This window comes from Fukomys damarensis, unplaced genomic scaffold (assembly GCF_012274545.1).
Source record: "Fukomys damarensis isolate Sample0158 unplaced genomic scaffold, DMR_v1.0_HiC HiC_scaffold_19, whole genome shotgun sequence".
NCBI lineage: Eukaryota > Metazoa > Chordata > Mammalia > Rodentia > Bathyergidae > Fukomys > Fukomys damarensis.
Window position 1 is genome coordinate 46,799,848 of NW_022900931.1, and position 15,306 is coordinate 46,815,153.

Consider the following 15,306-nt stretch of genomic DNA (forward strand, 5'->3'; position numbering starts at 1 on the left):
AGAGAGAGAGAGAGAGAGAGAGAGAGAGAGAGAGTCATATGTAATCTAGTATGGCCTTGAACTTGCTATATAGTCCTGACTGGCTTCCTTCATGCATATCCTTCTGGCTCAACCTCCCAAGTGCTGAGATTGAGGCAAGCACCACCATGCCCAACTCAATATATTTAACACAGTCAATGCAAAACATTTCAACTTTTACTCAAATTTTTTACATGATGATTTCATATTTTACATCACTTTGGTTCTAAGTCCTCAAACTCCAGTGTGCTATACCAAGCCCCTCAGTTTGGACGAGGCAAATTTCGAGTGCTCAACAGCTACACGTGGCACTGGCTGCTCGTGGGACAGCACGGACCTGGGCCAGACCACACCTCAGTAGAGTCAGTCAGTGTCCATAAGGTCTGAGTCTTTGGTCTTCAAGTGTAAGGAACTGTGCCACATCACTCCCTGGGCTGGGCTTTGGCCTCACAGGGCTGCTCATCTTTCTCTCCGCAGTATGAAAAAGCTTTCTCACCCAAGTATCTGCAGAACTGGTCTCCTGCCAAGCCGGTAAAAGAGGTATTCTAGATTCAGCACCCCTACAAGGCCAGTGTACGGTTCTTTACATCGTGTTCTTTGTAATTCCCTGACACCTAACTCCTTTTAGCTTTAAGTGTTCATTTTCTCCTCCCCCCTGCCCTTCATTCAAGGCCCTCGGATACTTCTTCCCGTTTTGTTGCTGTTGTCTTCTTTTCACTCACAAGCACTTACTTCTCCCCCTTCCTCTACCCCAGAGGATCTCTTCCCACGAGGGTTACACTCAGATTATCGCCAATGAGCGTGGTCATCTGTTGCCTTCTGTGCCCCGTTCCAAGGTGAGACATCTGTTCCTACTCCCATCAGAAAAGGTAAAGAACTAGTGGTTCCGCCGCCTCCCTCACAAGCCCAAGGTCCTCAGTCCGATTCCCGGTACAGGGCAGAGTTGTGCTTAGCACACAGTCCTTACACCGATGAATGATCTGCATTTAGAATGTCTTCAGGTGATGATGCCTGTGCAGTGCTCCTCTGCCACACAAGTAGCCTTAAAATGTAGAATTAAATTTGCTGAGGGAAGGAGATAAAAAATATCAGGGTAACCTAAATGAGGGAGAGGAGTGGGGGAGATTTACTTTCACCTTGTTTCACTACCATGTATTCCCAAAGGTTTAAGAATGGCAGTATGGTGAATAAAGTCCTGCCAATGGCACAGTGACCACAGTGAGAAGCCTCTGAGGAATCCCTTTTCCTTTCAGGCAAGTCCTTGGGGTTCCTTCATGGGCACCTGGCAAATGCCTCTGAAAATACCCCCTGCTCGGGTGTCCCTGACTGCCCGGACAACTGCTGGTGCCGCCTCGATTACCAAATGGATACAGAAAAACCCTGATTTACTCAAGGCCTCTAATGGGCTGTGCCCTGAAATCTTCGGCAAGGTATCTACTCTCATCTAACCTCAAAACCTCTTGTCTCCATCTCCTTTCAACCTCAAAAGATGTCTGTTATGCCACCTCTCTCCTAGCAGGGAGAACCTCCGACCAAATCCGTTTTATCTAATCCCTAATCACCTTCCCAGGCCTGACGGGATAAACTAAGGACATTTTACTTTCCCTCCCCCATCACAGAAAATAAGCTAATAGCAAGGGAAGGTTAGGAGAATCAAATTTAACTATTTTCCCATGGTACGAGAAGATGGAGTTAGAATTATGTGGTGGACTGGGAGTCATCTGGATCTGGCTAAAACATCTCTTCCACTCTACCCGACAGCCCCATGATCCAGACAGTCAGAAGAATCTCAGGAAGAAATCTACCACAAAGATGATACAACAAGCACCGTGTCCAACCATAATTCCAAGTTCCCCATCTGCTAATCCTGACTCCCTAGATGAATCCAGAAGTTCACACCCCTCTGCAGGTCATACTCCAGGCCCCCAAACCCCATGCAACTCTTCTGCAAGTCCACTGGGAAGCCCTGTGTGCCTAGAAGCAGGTCCTACTCCAGCTGGTTCTGCAAACCTGGACCTTCAGAGTGGATCAAGGGCCCACCCTGAGAAAGTCTGTCCCGTCTGAACTGAAGTAAACATGATCCCTGGGTCAGAATGTGGAACAGAAATTACTGGGATGAGTAAAGGCAAATTTGGATAATAAACATTGTTGACTCTTACTAGATTTTCACCTGCTACGGCTGCCTCTCACAAATCAGTTACGAGGGTTGGGGAAAATAGAGTAGGGAAAATAACACTACAGTGGTTGAGGTGTAACACATTTTAACAAGGATTGAGTCAGTTATATTTCAGAAATGACCAAGAGAAAACCGGTCTGGTCACAGCAAAAAGGCATTAAAGAATTAGTCCTTTTTCTTAAACCATTCATTTTTCATCCTGAGTATGCACAGCTAACAACTTCAAAATTAAAACTGTTTAGGAAAAGTGTGTAGAAGGGATGCAGGAGCTGGGAGTGTAGCTCTATGGTACAGCACTTGTCTAGAATGTGTGAGGTCCTGGGTTTGAACTCCAGTACAACCCCACCCCACCAGATCAAAGCCAGAAGACTCTATCCTTGTCTATTTAAGACTTTACATCTAAGCAAAAGTACATATGCTTTGAAAACCGAAGATATGGAATGAATAGAAGACACAGAAGTAACATGAGATGTTAAGTAGAAATTTAGGGCAGAGAAACACTATACTCTATCTACCCCCTTCCTCCTTCAGTTGCTTGAATGGTAAAAAGCTACCCCAAAAAAGTCAAAATGTCCCCAATTTTCCACCTCCCAAAATATGTTTATCCCATCCTGCATCTTCCTGGCACTGGCTGTTACATTTAATGTCCCTGCCAAATGTTTTCCCAGTTCTAATACCAAAGAGTTCCCTGTGAACACTTGTCCCTCACTCAGAGGACAAAGTAGAGGAGAGTAGGTTAAGCGGGAGGGAGACTACCAGAGACCCATCTATCAATAAGGGCTAGCCAGGCATGGTGGCGCACGCCTGCAATCCCAGCACTCAGAAGGCTGAGACAGGAGGATCACTCTGAGTCTGAGACCAGCGTGGACTACACAGTGAGTTCCTGGTCAGTGTCACTACATAGTGAGACCCTGTCTTAATCAATCAATCAATAAAAAATAATAATAAAAAAAAAGGGCCAGACTCTGTGGGATAGAATGGGGAGGCAGCCGATCCCACTATATTACCTTAAGCAAGGTCTTCTTGCCCAAGTGACAACAGCTAATGCCACAGTCATTCTTCTCCAAGCCACAGTTAACTAGCTGGCCAACTCAGAAGGACAAGAAGATAGATCTCTTCTCGAGTTTGCAAAGATTATCAGGACAGTGCCCCTGCCAAGGGACTGAGGGACCCAAAAGCCCGACCTATATGGATTATAAAAGCAGCATTTTCCCATTATAATTTTTGCTTGTTTGTTCTGAGACAGGGCCAAGGCCTCACTATCTACTTCAGACTGCCCTGGTACTCACTGTGTAGACCAGGCTGGTCTCAAACTCATAGCGATCCTCCTGCCTCAGCCTCCCAAGTGCTGGGAATACAGGTGTGCACCACGACACCTGGCTTTGCTTGTTTTGAGATAGGGTCTCGCTATGTAGCCCAGGCTGGCCTCGAACTTGCAGACATCTTCCTGCCTCAGCCTCCAAAGTGCTGGGATTACAAGCGTGCACCACCATGCCTGCCTGGCCCATTATAACTTTTTGATATGATTTCCATAATCCTTCTCTCCTCATATCTATTAACCTTAGATAAGCATCCCTTTGCTATTACCTCCACTGACCCTATGTCACCCTCTAGATAATTTGCTGAACTACACCAGGAGGCATATAATTGATTCTCAGTGGGACTATGGAGTCTGCAATAACCTAAAAACTCTCTAGATGCTTAACTTTTTCTTCGTCTTGCCTTTTCTGAGGCTTCTCCATAGTTAAATCTCTGGCTACCTGTATCTGATTCTCTGAACATTTTTCCAGTGGGTCAGTTGTAGAACAAACTGTTTCCCTCTTGGGAAAGGACCTGGTGGGGGGGGGGTGTGCCTGAACTATCCTCTTGATTTCTGGAGACTTAAAGGAGAGTCAAAGATAAAATAAGTATTTTAATTGTTTCAGAAAAGATGGAACATGAATTTGGATTAGAAAACACGACATTAGAAGGGTTTTCTTTTGATAAATGCAAAAACAAAACAAAAACCAACCAAAGAGACAAAAACACCTTAAAATAGCTAATGATAACTTTCTGGATCTTCCTCTTCCATCAGAAGCCAGATATCTTCTTCCTAGGCACCTGCTCTAAGAACCAATTCCTCTTTTTTATCTCCCTCTGGCTGGGCCTGGACAATTCCCTTCCATCCCCACCTCCCCTCTTCCAGTCATACTGTGTGGGTGCTAAAGACCCTGCACTCTGACCAATGAACAGAACCGTCCTTTAAGCCAGCAACCCACAGGCAGTGGCACCCAGAGCCTCACTCCCAGTCCCTGTGGCAGAAGCCACAGAGCTGGCATTGTTTCCACTGTCCCAGGAAGAAGGAGCCAAAAGCTGACCCTCAGCACAAATCAAAGCCCAATGTAGAGAGAAAATAAGGGCTTCAAGGCCCAGAGTAGGCTGTCAGCTGTGGGCAAGAAAAGGGCGTTTTTATAGCCATTCCATCGTGAGAAACAAGGGAAAAACTGGACCCTTTTTATTACTGTGGTTTTATAAGCCAGTCTGAGCTCCAGGGGCATCTGCAAACATAAAAGGATAGAAACAGATCAGATAACTTTGTTGGCTGGAGATGAGTGATGAACAGGAAGGTAAAGCAGCCTGTGACAATCAATTTGTAGGAAGATGATGCTGGGACCTTCAGCTCTTCACATGGCTGCCAGTCCTGCAGAGGACAACACAGTAAGAACCAAGATAGCCACCCCTGACTGGTAGAGGTGGGCAGTCTTCAGGCCTTTTCCTAGGTCCCACATCTGTAGACAAAGGGAAAAAACAAACAAATATCATTAATCAGGACCCTGGTCACTCTCGCAGTTCCTGTCTCTCAATTTCTCTACCTATTTCAACTAGCTCTCCCTGTAGGCATGATTCTAGAGAAAAGCACTCATATCCATAAGTTTTACCTTCATTCTTTTCAAAACCCGCAATACTTCACCCACTATGCCAGTGACAGAAAATCTAGTCTTATTGTGTGGTGGGGAATATTTTCTAGAATACCAAGCTCTATGTACAAAAGTTTCCAGACTAAAGGACACAACATTTCCTCATGATAACACACCTAGGTCAATGTTTGCTCAAAACGTGTTTCCCCAAGATTTGGGTTTTTTTTTTTGTATTGGGATCAAACTCAGGACCTTGCACTTGTGAGGCAGGCGGTGGCACCACTGAGCTAATCCCCGACCCTTGACTTGGTTTTGTATAATGCTGTAAGGCCTCATAGGGGGAAAAGTTCTGCGCTCATACAACTTTGGTAAGCATTTAACGGCCAGACTCTCAATTTAGGAAAGCACACCACCAATCTCCAAAAAGGAATGTAATATTCATGATATAGTCACTCACAGAATTCCTTTTTAAAGAGAACACTATTTCTCAAATTTGTTTCAACCATAACCTAAGAAATATCTTTTAAACTGGAACCCTGTAGAGATGAATACATAATGTAGCAAAAATTCATGAAACAATAAACAATATTTACCATTACTAATATGTGCTGCATTCTGTATTTTCTGTTCTATTTTCATTTCTTTTTTTTTCTTAGAAACCCACTAATCTAGACTCCCTTGTGCTCTGGGATTATTAATACAATACAGTGGTACCTCAGTTCATGAATGCTTTTGTTTGGGAAGAATTTGGTTTTTCATACGAAAGTGTTTAGAAAAATTTTTTGTTTGTGAACTCTGCATCATGAGACAAACACAACTACAGCCATCTTTCCTGCACAAACATGGTCATCTTTTCCAGAATCATGGAACAAATCAATTCATGAACCAAGTTACCACTATATAATCTACAGCACTAAAAGAGCCCAAAGGGCAAAAGTAAAGTGTTTAGGTTCCACATTTTCCACACACAGCTGCCTCAACACACACACACAAAGCCTGTACGATACTCTGCATACAAAACTGACTGACCTAGGAGTCACTTTAGAGAAAAGCTGTGGTGGTGGGGAACAAGGTGAGAAGATGTCTTCACCCTGATCCCTAGGTCAGATCAGGAGTCAAGCATGTTCCACAGAGAGCTGATTTGTTCCTGGAGGCAGTGTTTTACAACAGACTCCTACAAACTGACCACTGAGTAGAGGTGGCAGGGAGAAAAGTTTCTAGAATGCACCCACTTTTACAACAGTTCTACTCTCCAGCCCCCGTTAGCTCTGCTGGCAAAGAGATTTCTGAGCTCAGAGGCCAAAGCCAGACTTTCCCAGGAAACAGTAAGTCTGACCCATACCCAGAGCCAGTCCTTGTTAGAAGAAAAAAGCAGATTTAAAGGCTTAAGAAAAACCTTTCGTATCCTCACTTATCTCAAGAAAGAGATTACCATCATAGACAGAAACTGGGGCAATAAAGCACAGACTGAGGCCTGGGATTTCATAAAACCTCTCTCTCTTCCCTCCCCCCATACTGAGACAAAAGCAAACATATGGCAAATCGGTGGCTGAGCTGGGATGTGAACAGAGGAGCTGATCAGCTGATTTTCTTTGGAGAGCTTTGTTCTGTGGAATAAGAAGTCATTAATGGAAATGCTCTCCCTCTCCATTCTCTTCCCCCAGGGAAGTGAGAAGTCCTTTTAAATCAAACCAAATACCACCTCAGGGAACAATTGATAGATACACTTAATTTAATTTAATAGGTCATTTAGATGCTGTTTTTTTTTAATGTCACTAAGTTTCTATTGGACCAGACTGAAATCCAGAAGTGCCTGTCCCTAAGGCTGTGATGCAGAAGTTATAAAGGATCAAATTAAGGCAAAACAGATGGCTCAGAATCAGAAGTAACAGAAAAGTAGTAAGAAGAAAATTTTAATTGTCTTCTTGGGGAAGGAATAAGACTGGGGTAGAGAGACTACAAATTTGTGAACTCTTAAAGTACTGAATGATGGACTGATCTTTACCTGGGACAGGTCTGATTAAGAGACACAGAGACATCAGTTATGGACTGACACCAAAGTCATGCAGGAGGTAACACAGACAGTTTTCAGTCCACCACAAGACTCCTAGACCCAAGATTAAAACCTGGGCTCAGGGCTAGGGATTTAGTTCAGTGGTTCCAGCACCTACCTCACAAGTGCAAGGACCCAAGTTCAATCCCCGGTACCAAAATATAAATAAATAAAACCTGGGATCACTGATACCTGGTCTCTGTTAAAGTTGTTCCTGTTTTCACAAATCAAGCAAAAGGAACAGAAATGGTTAACAAAATCTAATATTAAGATAACAAAAGTTAATATATTTGAGTCCAGGAAGACTTGTTACTCTGAGTTGATAGGAATGTTAGGTTGAAAGCAGCACATGTGTGTACGGAGCTCATAACTGACCCTCCAGTGTCTAGAACAGTGCTTGACACATAAAAGTACCAATTCATATTAACCTAATAAATATGCCTTCTATGCCAGACATATGACCTAGTTTCAGCGGTTGCTTTTAATAACATCCCTCTTCAGACTGGAAAAGTTCTTAATGAGACTGTAAATATCTGCTTGACTTATGCCCATTAAGGTAAAAAGGGTTTTGTTTATCTTTTCCCAAGATGACCTTGAATAAAGGTTCAGCACAACCAATCTTATAAATAACACTAGGTACGGGTGGGGGGAATAGCTAAGTGGTACAGCATTTGCTTAATTAGCATTTTTGAGGCCTGGGTTCAGTATTCACCTTGTGCACAAAAAAAAAAAAAAAGAAAGAAAGAAAGAAAGAAAGAAAGAAAGAAAGAAAGAAAGAAAAGAAAAGAAAAAGAAAGGAGGAGGAGGAGCAAAAAAGACGGAAAAAAAATCCTCCTAGCCTTTGTCCTCTCTTCACCCAGAATTATTTTTTGTTTTATGAGTGTGCATATTTATTTGTTTGAGAGAAAGAGGTTCTTGCTATGTAGCCTAGTCTGGTCTTGAACTCACTATGTAGCCCAGGCTAGCCTTGAAGAAAAGTGATCATCTTGCTATTATAGACAGACAAGTTAGGTAGAAGACAGAAGGCAGCTAGAGAAGCACTAGGCCCAAGGTAGAGAGAGTCAGGATAACCACGCCCTCGTCAGGTGCCTGAGGTCAAGAGTTAAGAAGAACCAGGGGGACAATTAAGTCCAGGGATGTAACAAGTGAGGTAATAAGCAAGGTGATGGGTAACCACTGTGACAACTTCTGCTCCTACCTATCTGGAAAATGGTTTCTCCTTTTCACTTTGTTCTTTAATAAATCACTTGTATAGGAGAGTGACCAAGAGGCACCTGCAAACATACATTTGCTACATGCCTTGACTCCTCATAGGCACATTCTAGAGACAGGGTCTTCTATGTTGCTCAGGCTGGCCTCATGGCAAACCTCCTGCCTTAACCTCTAAAGTGCTGGGACTGTAGGCATGTGCCAGCACACCCAGCTCATTTCTAGTTTAAGCTTGTTTTAGTCTAAAAGGTTGACCTTAGTTTGACTCAGAGCAGTGTGAGGCCCTACTCGTCTTTTCATATAAAAACTCCTCGACAAAGTCCCCTTGGGGTCCCATCCTGGCTATTGGGATCTATGTCTCTCTTCTTAATAAACATTTCTCCCATCTACCTCCTTTGTTCTTGAATTCAATCCTTGACTTTCTGTGATCCCAAAAGATTACACTGTTACACTGCCTTGGCCTCTTAAATGCTGAGATTATAGCATCACAGTAAGTGACTAATACTTCCACTCAGAAAATATGCAAATCCACAATTAATTTACCAAGTGACGGATCCCATTCCAGGTGTGATACATAAGTGGGAAGACAAGCGCAAACTTAGCTGTGTAGATCAGTGCTGGCCCCAGACACAACGACTTCACAAATTCCAAATAAGACTCAAAATTCCCAGGGAGCAGCAGTGCCGACACACCAAAGAGAGAGACCCCTGAGGAGAAAAAACAGACAGCACATCACACATGTCCTCCAGTTACAATTAACATTAACATAGGGCCAGAGATTTAGCTCAGTGGTGCTGCTGCCTGCCTTGCAAGTGCAAGGACCCAAGTTTGATTCCCAGTACCAAAAACAAGCAAACCATAACGCGCAGAACTGGGTTCTATGAAAGCCCCTAACACTCATAATATTCTAAACCATTGTGAAATAGACAAGATTGAAAGTTTTGCTCAAATTTAGAGTGGGAGATAGGATACTGGGGATCTGATGGTAATCTCACTTGGCAATACACCTGGTGCCTTATTCCTCCTTTTGGCCTCCCTCTGGGTAATAAAGAGTAGTTTCTTTTTCTTTTTTTTTTTTGGTACCGGGGATCAAACTTGGGTCCTTGCTCTTGCAAGGTAGGTGGCGGAACTGCTGAGCTAAATCCCCAGCCCAGGATAAAAAAAGAGTAAAAATAGGATATTCAGCCCAAGGACAAGAGTGAGACAATATTTTACATCACTCAAATCTCTATCAATAAAAATTTAGCTCAAAAGGAAACCTAAATGCTGTAATTAAAACTGTAAAACCCTAAGAAGATAGTATAGAACAGTCTTTCTGATCTTGGATTGGGCAGCGTGGTTTCTTAACCATGACATTAAAACCAGAGTGACAAGATGGGCATGGTGGTGCATGCCTGTAATCCCAGCACTCGGGAGGCTGAGGCAGGAGGATTGCTGTGAGTTCGAGACTAGGCTGGCTACATAGTGAGTTCCAGGTCAGTCTCAACTACATAGCGAGACCCTGTCAAAAACAAAAAACAAAAAACAAAAACAAACAACAATAACAAAAACCCAAAAAAACACAGAGTGACAAAAGAAAAAATATATATTGGAATTCACCAAAATTCAAAAATTTTGTGCTGTAAATACTATCAAATAGAAAGGGTAAAACCCTGCATGAATGGGAGGAAATATGTATAAACCACACGTCTGATGGGGGACCTGTGTGTTTACCTTTACTTGTTCCAGCACTGGACAGAGATGAGAGATGCTTACTTTAGAGAACAATATAGAAGCTCTTCAAAATGTTAAATAGAGCAATCAAATATGATGTAGCAATTTCACTGGGATTCCCAGCCAAAAAAAAAAAAGAAACATGTCCATACAAAAAGTTGTATACAGATGTTCACGGCAGCATTATTAACAATTACCCCAAAGTGGAAAAATCAAAATGTCTATCAAATGATGAATGGGTACGTTAAATATAGTATAGTCACACACCAGAATGTTATTTGGCCAAAAAAAGAAATGCTATATACAACACAGGTGAACTCTGAAAACATGCTAAGTCAAAGGAGCCAGTCACAGATTTTTTATCATATAATTCCACTTATAAGAAATGTCCACAGGGCTGAGCATGGTGGCACAAGCCTATAATCCCAGCACTTGGGAGACTGAGGCAGGAGGATCACCTTGAGAGTTTAAAACCAGCCTGGGATACAGTGAGTTCAAGGCCACGCTGAACTATACAGCAAGACCTTGTCTCAAAAAAAAAAATTGTAGCCAGGCATGGTGGTACACGCCTATAATCCCACCACTTGGGAGGCGGAGGCAGGAGGATCACTGTGAGTTCGAGACCAGCCTGGGCTACATAGTGAGTTCCAGGTCAGACTCAACTACATAGTGAGACCCTGTCTCAAAAAAAAAAAAAAAAAAAAATTTACAGGATTCCCTGGGATGGAGGTACATGCCTGTAATCATGGCACTTGGGAGGCTGAGGCAAAAAGACTGCACTAGTTTGAGGCCACCCTGGGCAACAGTGAATTCAAGGCCAGCCTGAACTACAGAGTGAGACCCTATCTCCAAAAAATTTTTTAAAAATCTTAACAGCAAAAAGACCTCCATATCACCATTAAAAAAGTCGGCAAGTGGGCCAGGGATTTAGCTCAGTGGTTCCACTGCCTGCCTCGTAAGCACAATGTCCTGAGTTCGATCTCTGATACCAAAAGAAAAAAAAAGTGGGCAAGAGTCCTAAATACCTAAATAGACATTTCTCAAAGGAAAACATATAAATGGCCAATAGATTTATTAAAAATGATCAACATTGCTATGGGTAAATGCAAATTAAAATTACAATGAAATGTCATTTATACCTACTAGAATAACTTGTCTAAAGGTGAAGGTAAGCTTTAGTAAGGGTGTGGAGAAAAGGGAACCCTAGTATGCAGCTGGAGAGAATGTAAATTAGTACAGCTATTTTGCAAACCTGCATGGAGGGACCTTAAAACACTAAAAATGGAAATATCATATGACCTAGAAATCCTATTTCTGGTTATGTACCCAGAAGATGTGAAATCAGCTTGTCAAAGAGATGTCTGTACTCCCATGTTCACTGCAGCACTATTCACAAGAGCCAAGTTATGGAGCTGACCTGAGTATCTCTCAAGAGACAAACAAAGCAAATCTGGTGTACACTATAAACACACAGTGGAATACTAAGTGGCCTATAAAAGGAAATTTTTAATTTGAAGCATGGATAGAATTGGAGAACACTATGCTAAGCAAAATAAGCCAGGCATAGAAGGACAAATGGCATAATTTCTCATTTATATGTGGACTCAAATAAAATCAATGCAGAGAGTAGAATGGTGGTTATAGAGGCTAGGTTTTCAGGGGGCTGGGAGATAATGGTCAAAGGGTGTAAAATCTTAGACAGACGGAGTAAGTTGTGTTTATGTTTGTTTTTGAGATAAACTGCACAGTGTGGTCAATGTAGCTCATAACACCTGAGTGTGGTAGTGCATACCTGTAATCCCAGCTACTTGAGAAGCTGAAGCAGAAGGACCAGCATGGGCAACTTAGTGACCCCGCCTCAACATAAAAATTTTAAAAAGCACTCCCTGGGTTCAATCCCTAGTACTAAAATATGTATGTGTGGGCATGCATGCTAGCACCTGTGTGTAGTTAACAATAGTATATTGTACATTTCAAAACTGCTAAATTTCAAATGTTCTCATCACAAAAAATAATATTTAAGGTGATTAATATAATATGTTAATTAGCTCAACTTACCTATTCCACATTGCATTCACATATCACAATATCCCACTTTTAACCCCCTAAGTATATACAATTATAAACTGTCAATTTATACATTTTTTAAAGTTAAAAGTATTCAAATCTTATCAAGGGCTGGGGATGTAGCTCAGCAGCAGAGCACCTGCCTGGCAAGCACAAGGTCCTGAGCTGATTCTCAGTAACAGAAAAAAAAATTTTATCAGGGTCAGGGATTTAGCTCAGTGGCACCATGCCTGCCCTGTAAGCTCAAGATGGAGTTCGATCCTTAGCGCTGGGGTGGGGTGGGGGTCTTAGCAAGGAAATTTAAGGGAATTCAAAGTGACAGGAGTGTAATTGCGATTTTTTAACTAAGAAAGCTTATAGGGCTTTTGTTTTTTGTTTTTGTTGTCCTTTTTTTTTCTTTTTTTTTGAGACAGGGTCTTGCTATGTAGTTTGGGCTGGCCTTAAACTCAACTATGTAGCCCAGGCTGGCCTCAAACTTGCAGTGATCCTCCTACCTCAGCCTCCCAAGTGCATGTGCCACCACAGCTTATCATTAATACATAGTATTATTATTTTGTTCTTAAAACAAAATGACATTTGTTAACATGACAAGGTTGATCTGCATAGCACCTATAAAAAAGTAGGTCTACCAGAAAAAGTTAAGTAGTATATCCCTAGTATTGTTCAGAAGAAAACATGTCTTATACTAGATCCAGCAATATCAAGTACACATAGCAGAAATGTAGAGTAGAAACAGTTACACAGAATCAATGGACCTAGCCACTAAGATCAACCAATTCTTGCTTTGATTACCTGCTTATCAGACACCTTAGGATTATAACATGGTTTCCCACACATTTGCCTGTAGGAAGAGGATGCACTTCTGGAAACAGTACTGAGTAATTTCTCACTGTAAGTTTTCTGTTTGTTTGAGGTGCTATGGGTCGAACCCAGGCCTATTTCCATGTGAATACTTATGCTGAGTTACATACCCAGCCTCCTCTCATGGTAAATTCATAAACTGACTTTCTGACTAGAGTATCAAGTTTCCTAGTGAATCAGTCCATACAGCTGAACAAAGTTGTTTTTTGGGGGGTGCCAGGGATCAAACTCAGGACCTTGCTCTTGCAAGGTAGGCAGCAGCACCACTGGGTTAAATCTCCAGCCCGAGCTGAATAAATACTGACTAAAAGAGTCAAATTTCTTAAACTACAGAGCAGAGGATCAGCCCTAGTAGTAAGCTAGCCTTCTTTCTATACCTTCAAAGTGCACAGTATGAAGAAAGACATAAAGTGAAACTGACTAAAGGTGCCAAGAAAAAGGAAGGTGCACAGGAAAAAGGAAGTACATATTAACTACCCTGCTATCCAAAAGAATACCTCTTTTTAAAAAATTACCACTGTTGATAAAGGCAGAAGTCTTTCTTAAGTCTTCTCTGCCTTAAACTACAAGTCACCACTAAAACATGTTTGGCTGTGTAGTTTGTTCATAATGTTTTGTTTCTTTTCAGTGTTCTTTGTTTTTGTTGTTGTTGCTGTTGTTGTTGTTTTTCCAGTACTGGGCATTGAATATAAACTATTCCCCAGCCCTTTTTAATTTCTTTCTTTTATTCTCAGGTGAGGTCTAAATTGTCCAGGCTGCATTTGAACTCGTGACCCTCCTCCCCCAGCTTCCCTGAGTGCTGGGATTACCTGCATGCATTACCATGCCCCCCTAATGGAATCTACTTATACCCACAACTCTATCAAAAATGGAGAAGAAACCAGGTATGGTGGCACATGCTCATGATCCCAGTACTCTGGAAAACTGGGGAAGAAGATGTTTGAGCACAGGCTGGGAAACTTAGTGAGAGCCTGATTCAAAATGAGAAAAATAGAAAAGACCTGGGATGGAGCTCAAAGCAAAAGCCTCACTCATGTTCAATCCAAAATACTTCTCTCTGCTCCAAAAAGTGGAAAACAAGCAGATGAAAACTATGTACTTCACTTAAATTGCTTCTTTTATCTACTTTCTCATTTAAGTTACTTGTCTAGCCTGTACAGGTTTTGAGCTTTTAAAGTGATATGTTCGTATTTTTCCAAAAACAAATAATAAAGGCTGATATAATCAGCCCTAAGCATTATATTTTGCTCCAGCTTAGTTTTGATACACCAATCTAATTTCATGTATACCCAAATTTGTTTTTCTTCTCCTGCATCCAGCTTCTACTAATTTGCATGCAATCTGTTTTGACACTTTTCCTAGCACTTCCTTGAGCAAGCTGGGAGTCAACCTATAGGAAATCCTGAAAACACACTGGTTCAAAGTAAAAAGAGTAAATAAAAGAATAAAATTATATTTAGTTGCAATTTTATTTAGAGATAGGTTCTCATTATGTGGTTCAGACTGGCCTTGAACTATGTAGCCCAGGCTGTTCTTGAACTCACAGTGATCCTCCTGCCTTAGCCTCCTGGAGTGCTGGGATTACAGGAGTGTACCACCATCCTGGTTTAGAATTACATTTATACTGCTAAGAATTTAAGCTCTGAAATGAATGGTAGATTTGGCAGGGCTTAGGAAACATTTTTTTTCTCATATTGGGGATGGAACTTGGGTCCTTGCACTTGCGAGGTAGGCGGCGGAACCACTGAGCTAAATCCCCGGCTCAGGAAACTCTTGATAGAGAATTCTGCCTTCACTACTACCTATGTAGATAAAGACATCACCAGGCCAGGGGTTTAGCTCAATGATGCCACCGCCTGCCTCCCAAGCACAAGGTCCTGAGTTTGACAATTAAGAATTAGGGATTTATAAGCCCTTAGGGAAAAAGTATGGCATTAGTGGACAGATTTCTGAGTTCAGGGTTCAAGTCCCAGCTTTATCACTTAATGCTGTATTGGGTATACTTAGATAAACTTGTTTTTGAGCTTCAGTTTCATCAGCTGTTAAATGGGGTAGTCCTAGTTTTTAGACTATTATAAGGACTAAATAATTAATAAATGGTTAATAAGTAGTGGCTGTAGTAATAATTGTATTTGAATAGGTAGTGTTTTTCATATGGGTTGAATCTTTAAACAAAAAACCCAAACATAGGGGCCGGGGATTTAGCTCAGCGGTTCGGTGGCCTGCCTTGCAAGTACAAGGACCCAAGTTCAATCCCCGGTACCAAAACAACAACAACAACAACAACCAAAAAAAAAAAAAAAAAAAAAAAA

At 41.8% G+C, this 15,306-nt stretch overlaps 2 protein-coding genes across 7 annotated transcripts in view; one reads left to right on the forward strand and one right to left on the reverse strand.

Annotated features, from left to right (window-relative positions):
- The window catches only part of Cfap126 (cilia and flagella associated protein 126), a 3,070-nt gene extending 747 nt beyond the window's left edge, over positions 1–2,323 (forward strand). The window contains exons 2-5 of one of the 2 annotated variants that reach the window (XM_010616587.3): positions 496–558; positions 774–854; positions 1,272–1,448; positions 1,780–2,323. In XM_010616587.3, coding sequence (XP_010614889.1) covers positions 496–558; positions 774–854; positions 1,272–1,448; positions 1,780–2,082 — 624 coding nt within the window. In that variant the 3' untranslated portion in view covers positions 2,083–2,323. The remainder of the gene's footprint in view (positions 1–495; positions 559–773; positions 855–1,271; positions 1,449–1,779) is intronic. The other variant, XM_010616588.3, reaches the window with a different exon arrangement.
- Positions 2,324–4,386: 2,063 nt separating this feature from the next.
- Positions 4,387–15,306, reverse strand: part of Sdhc (succinate dehydrogenase complex subunit C) — a 45,233-nt gene continuing 34,313 nt past the window's right edge. For all 5 annotated transcript variants that reach the window (XM_033765688.1, XM_010616590.3, XM_010616589.3 and 2 more), the window contains 2 exons: positions 8,897–9,060; positions 4,387–4,962 (listed from right to left, as the gene is read on the reverse strand). In XM_033765688.1, coding sequence (XP_033621579.1) covers positions 4,858–4,962; positions 8,897–9,060 — 269 coding nt within the window. In that variant the 3' untranslated portion in view covers positions 4,387–4,857. The remainder of the gene's footprint in view (positions 4,963–8,896; positions 9,061–15,306) is intronic.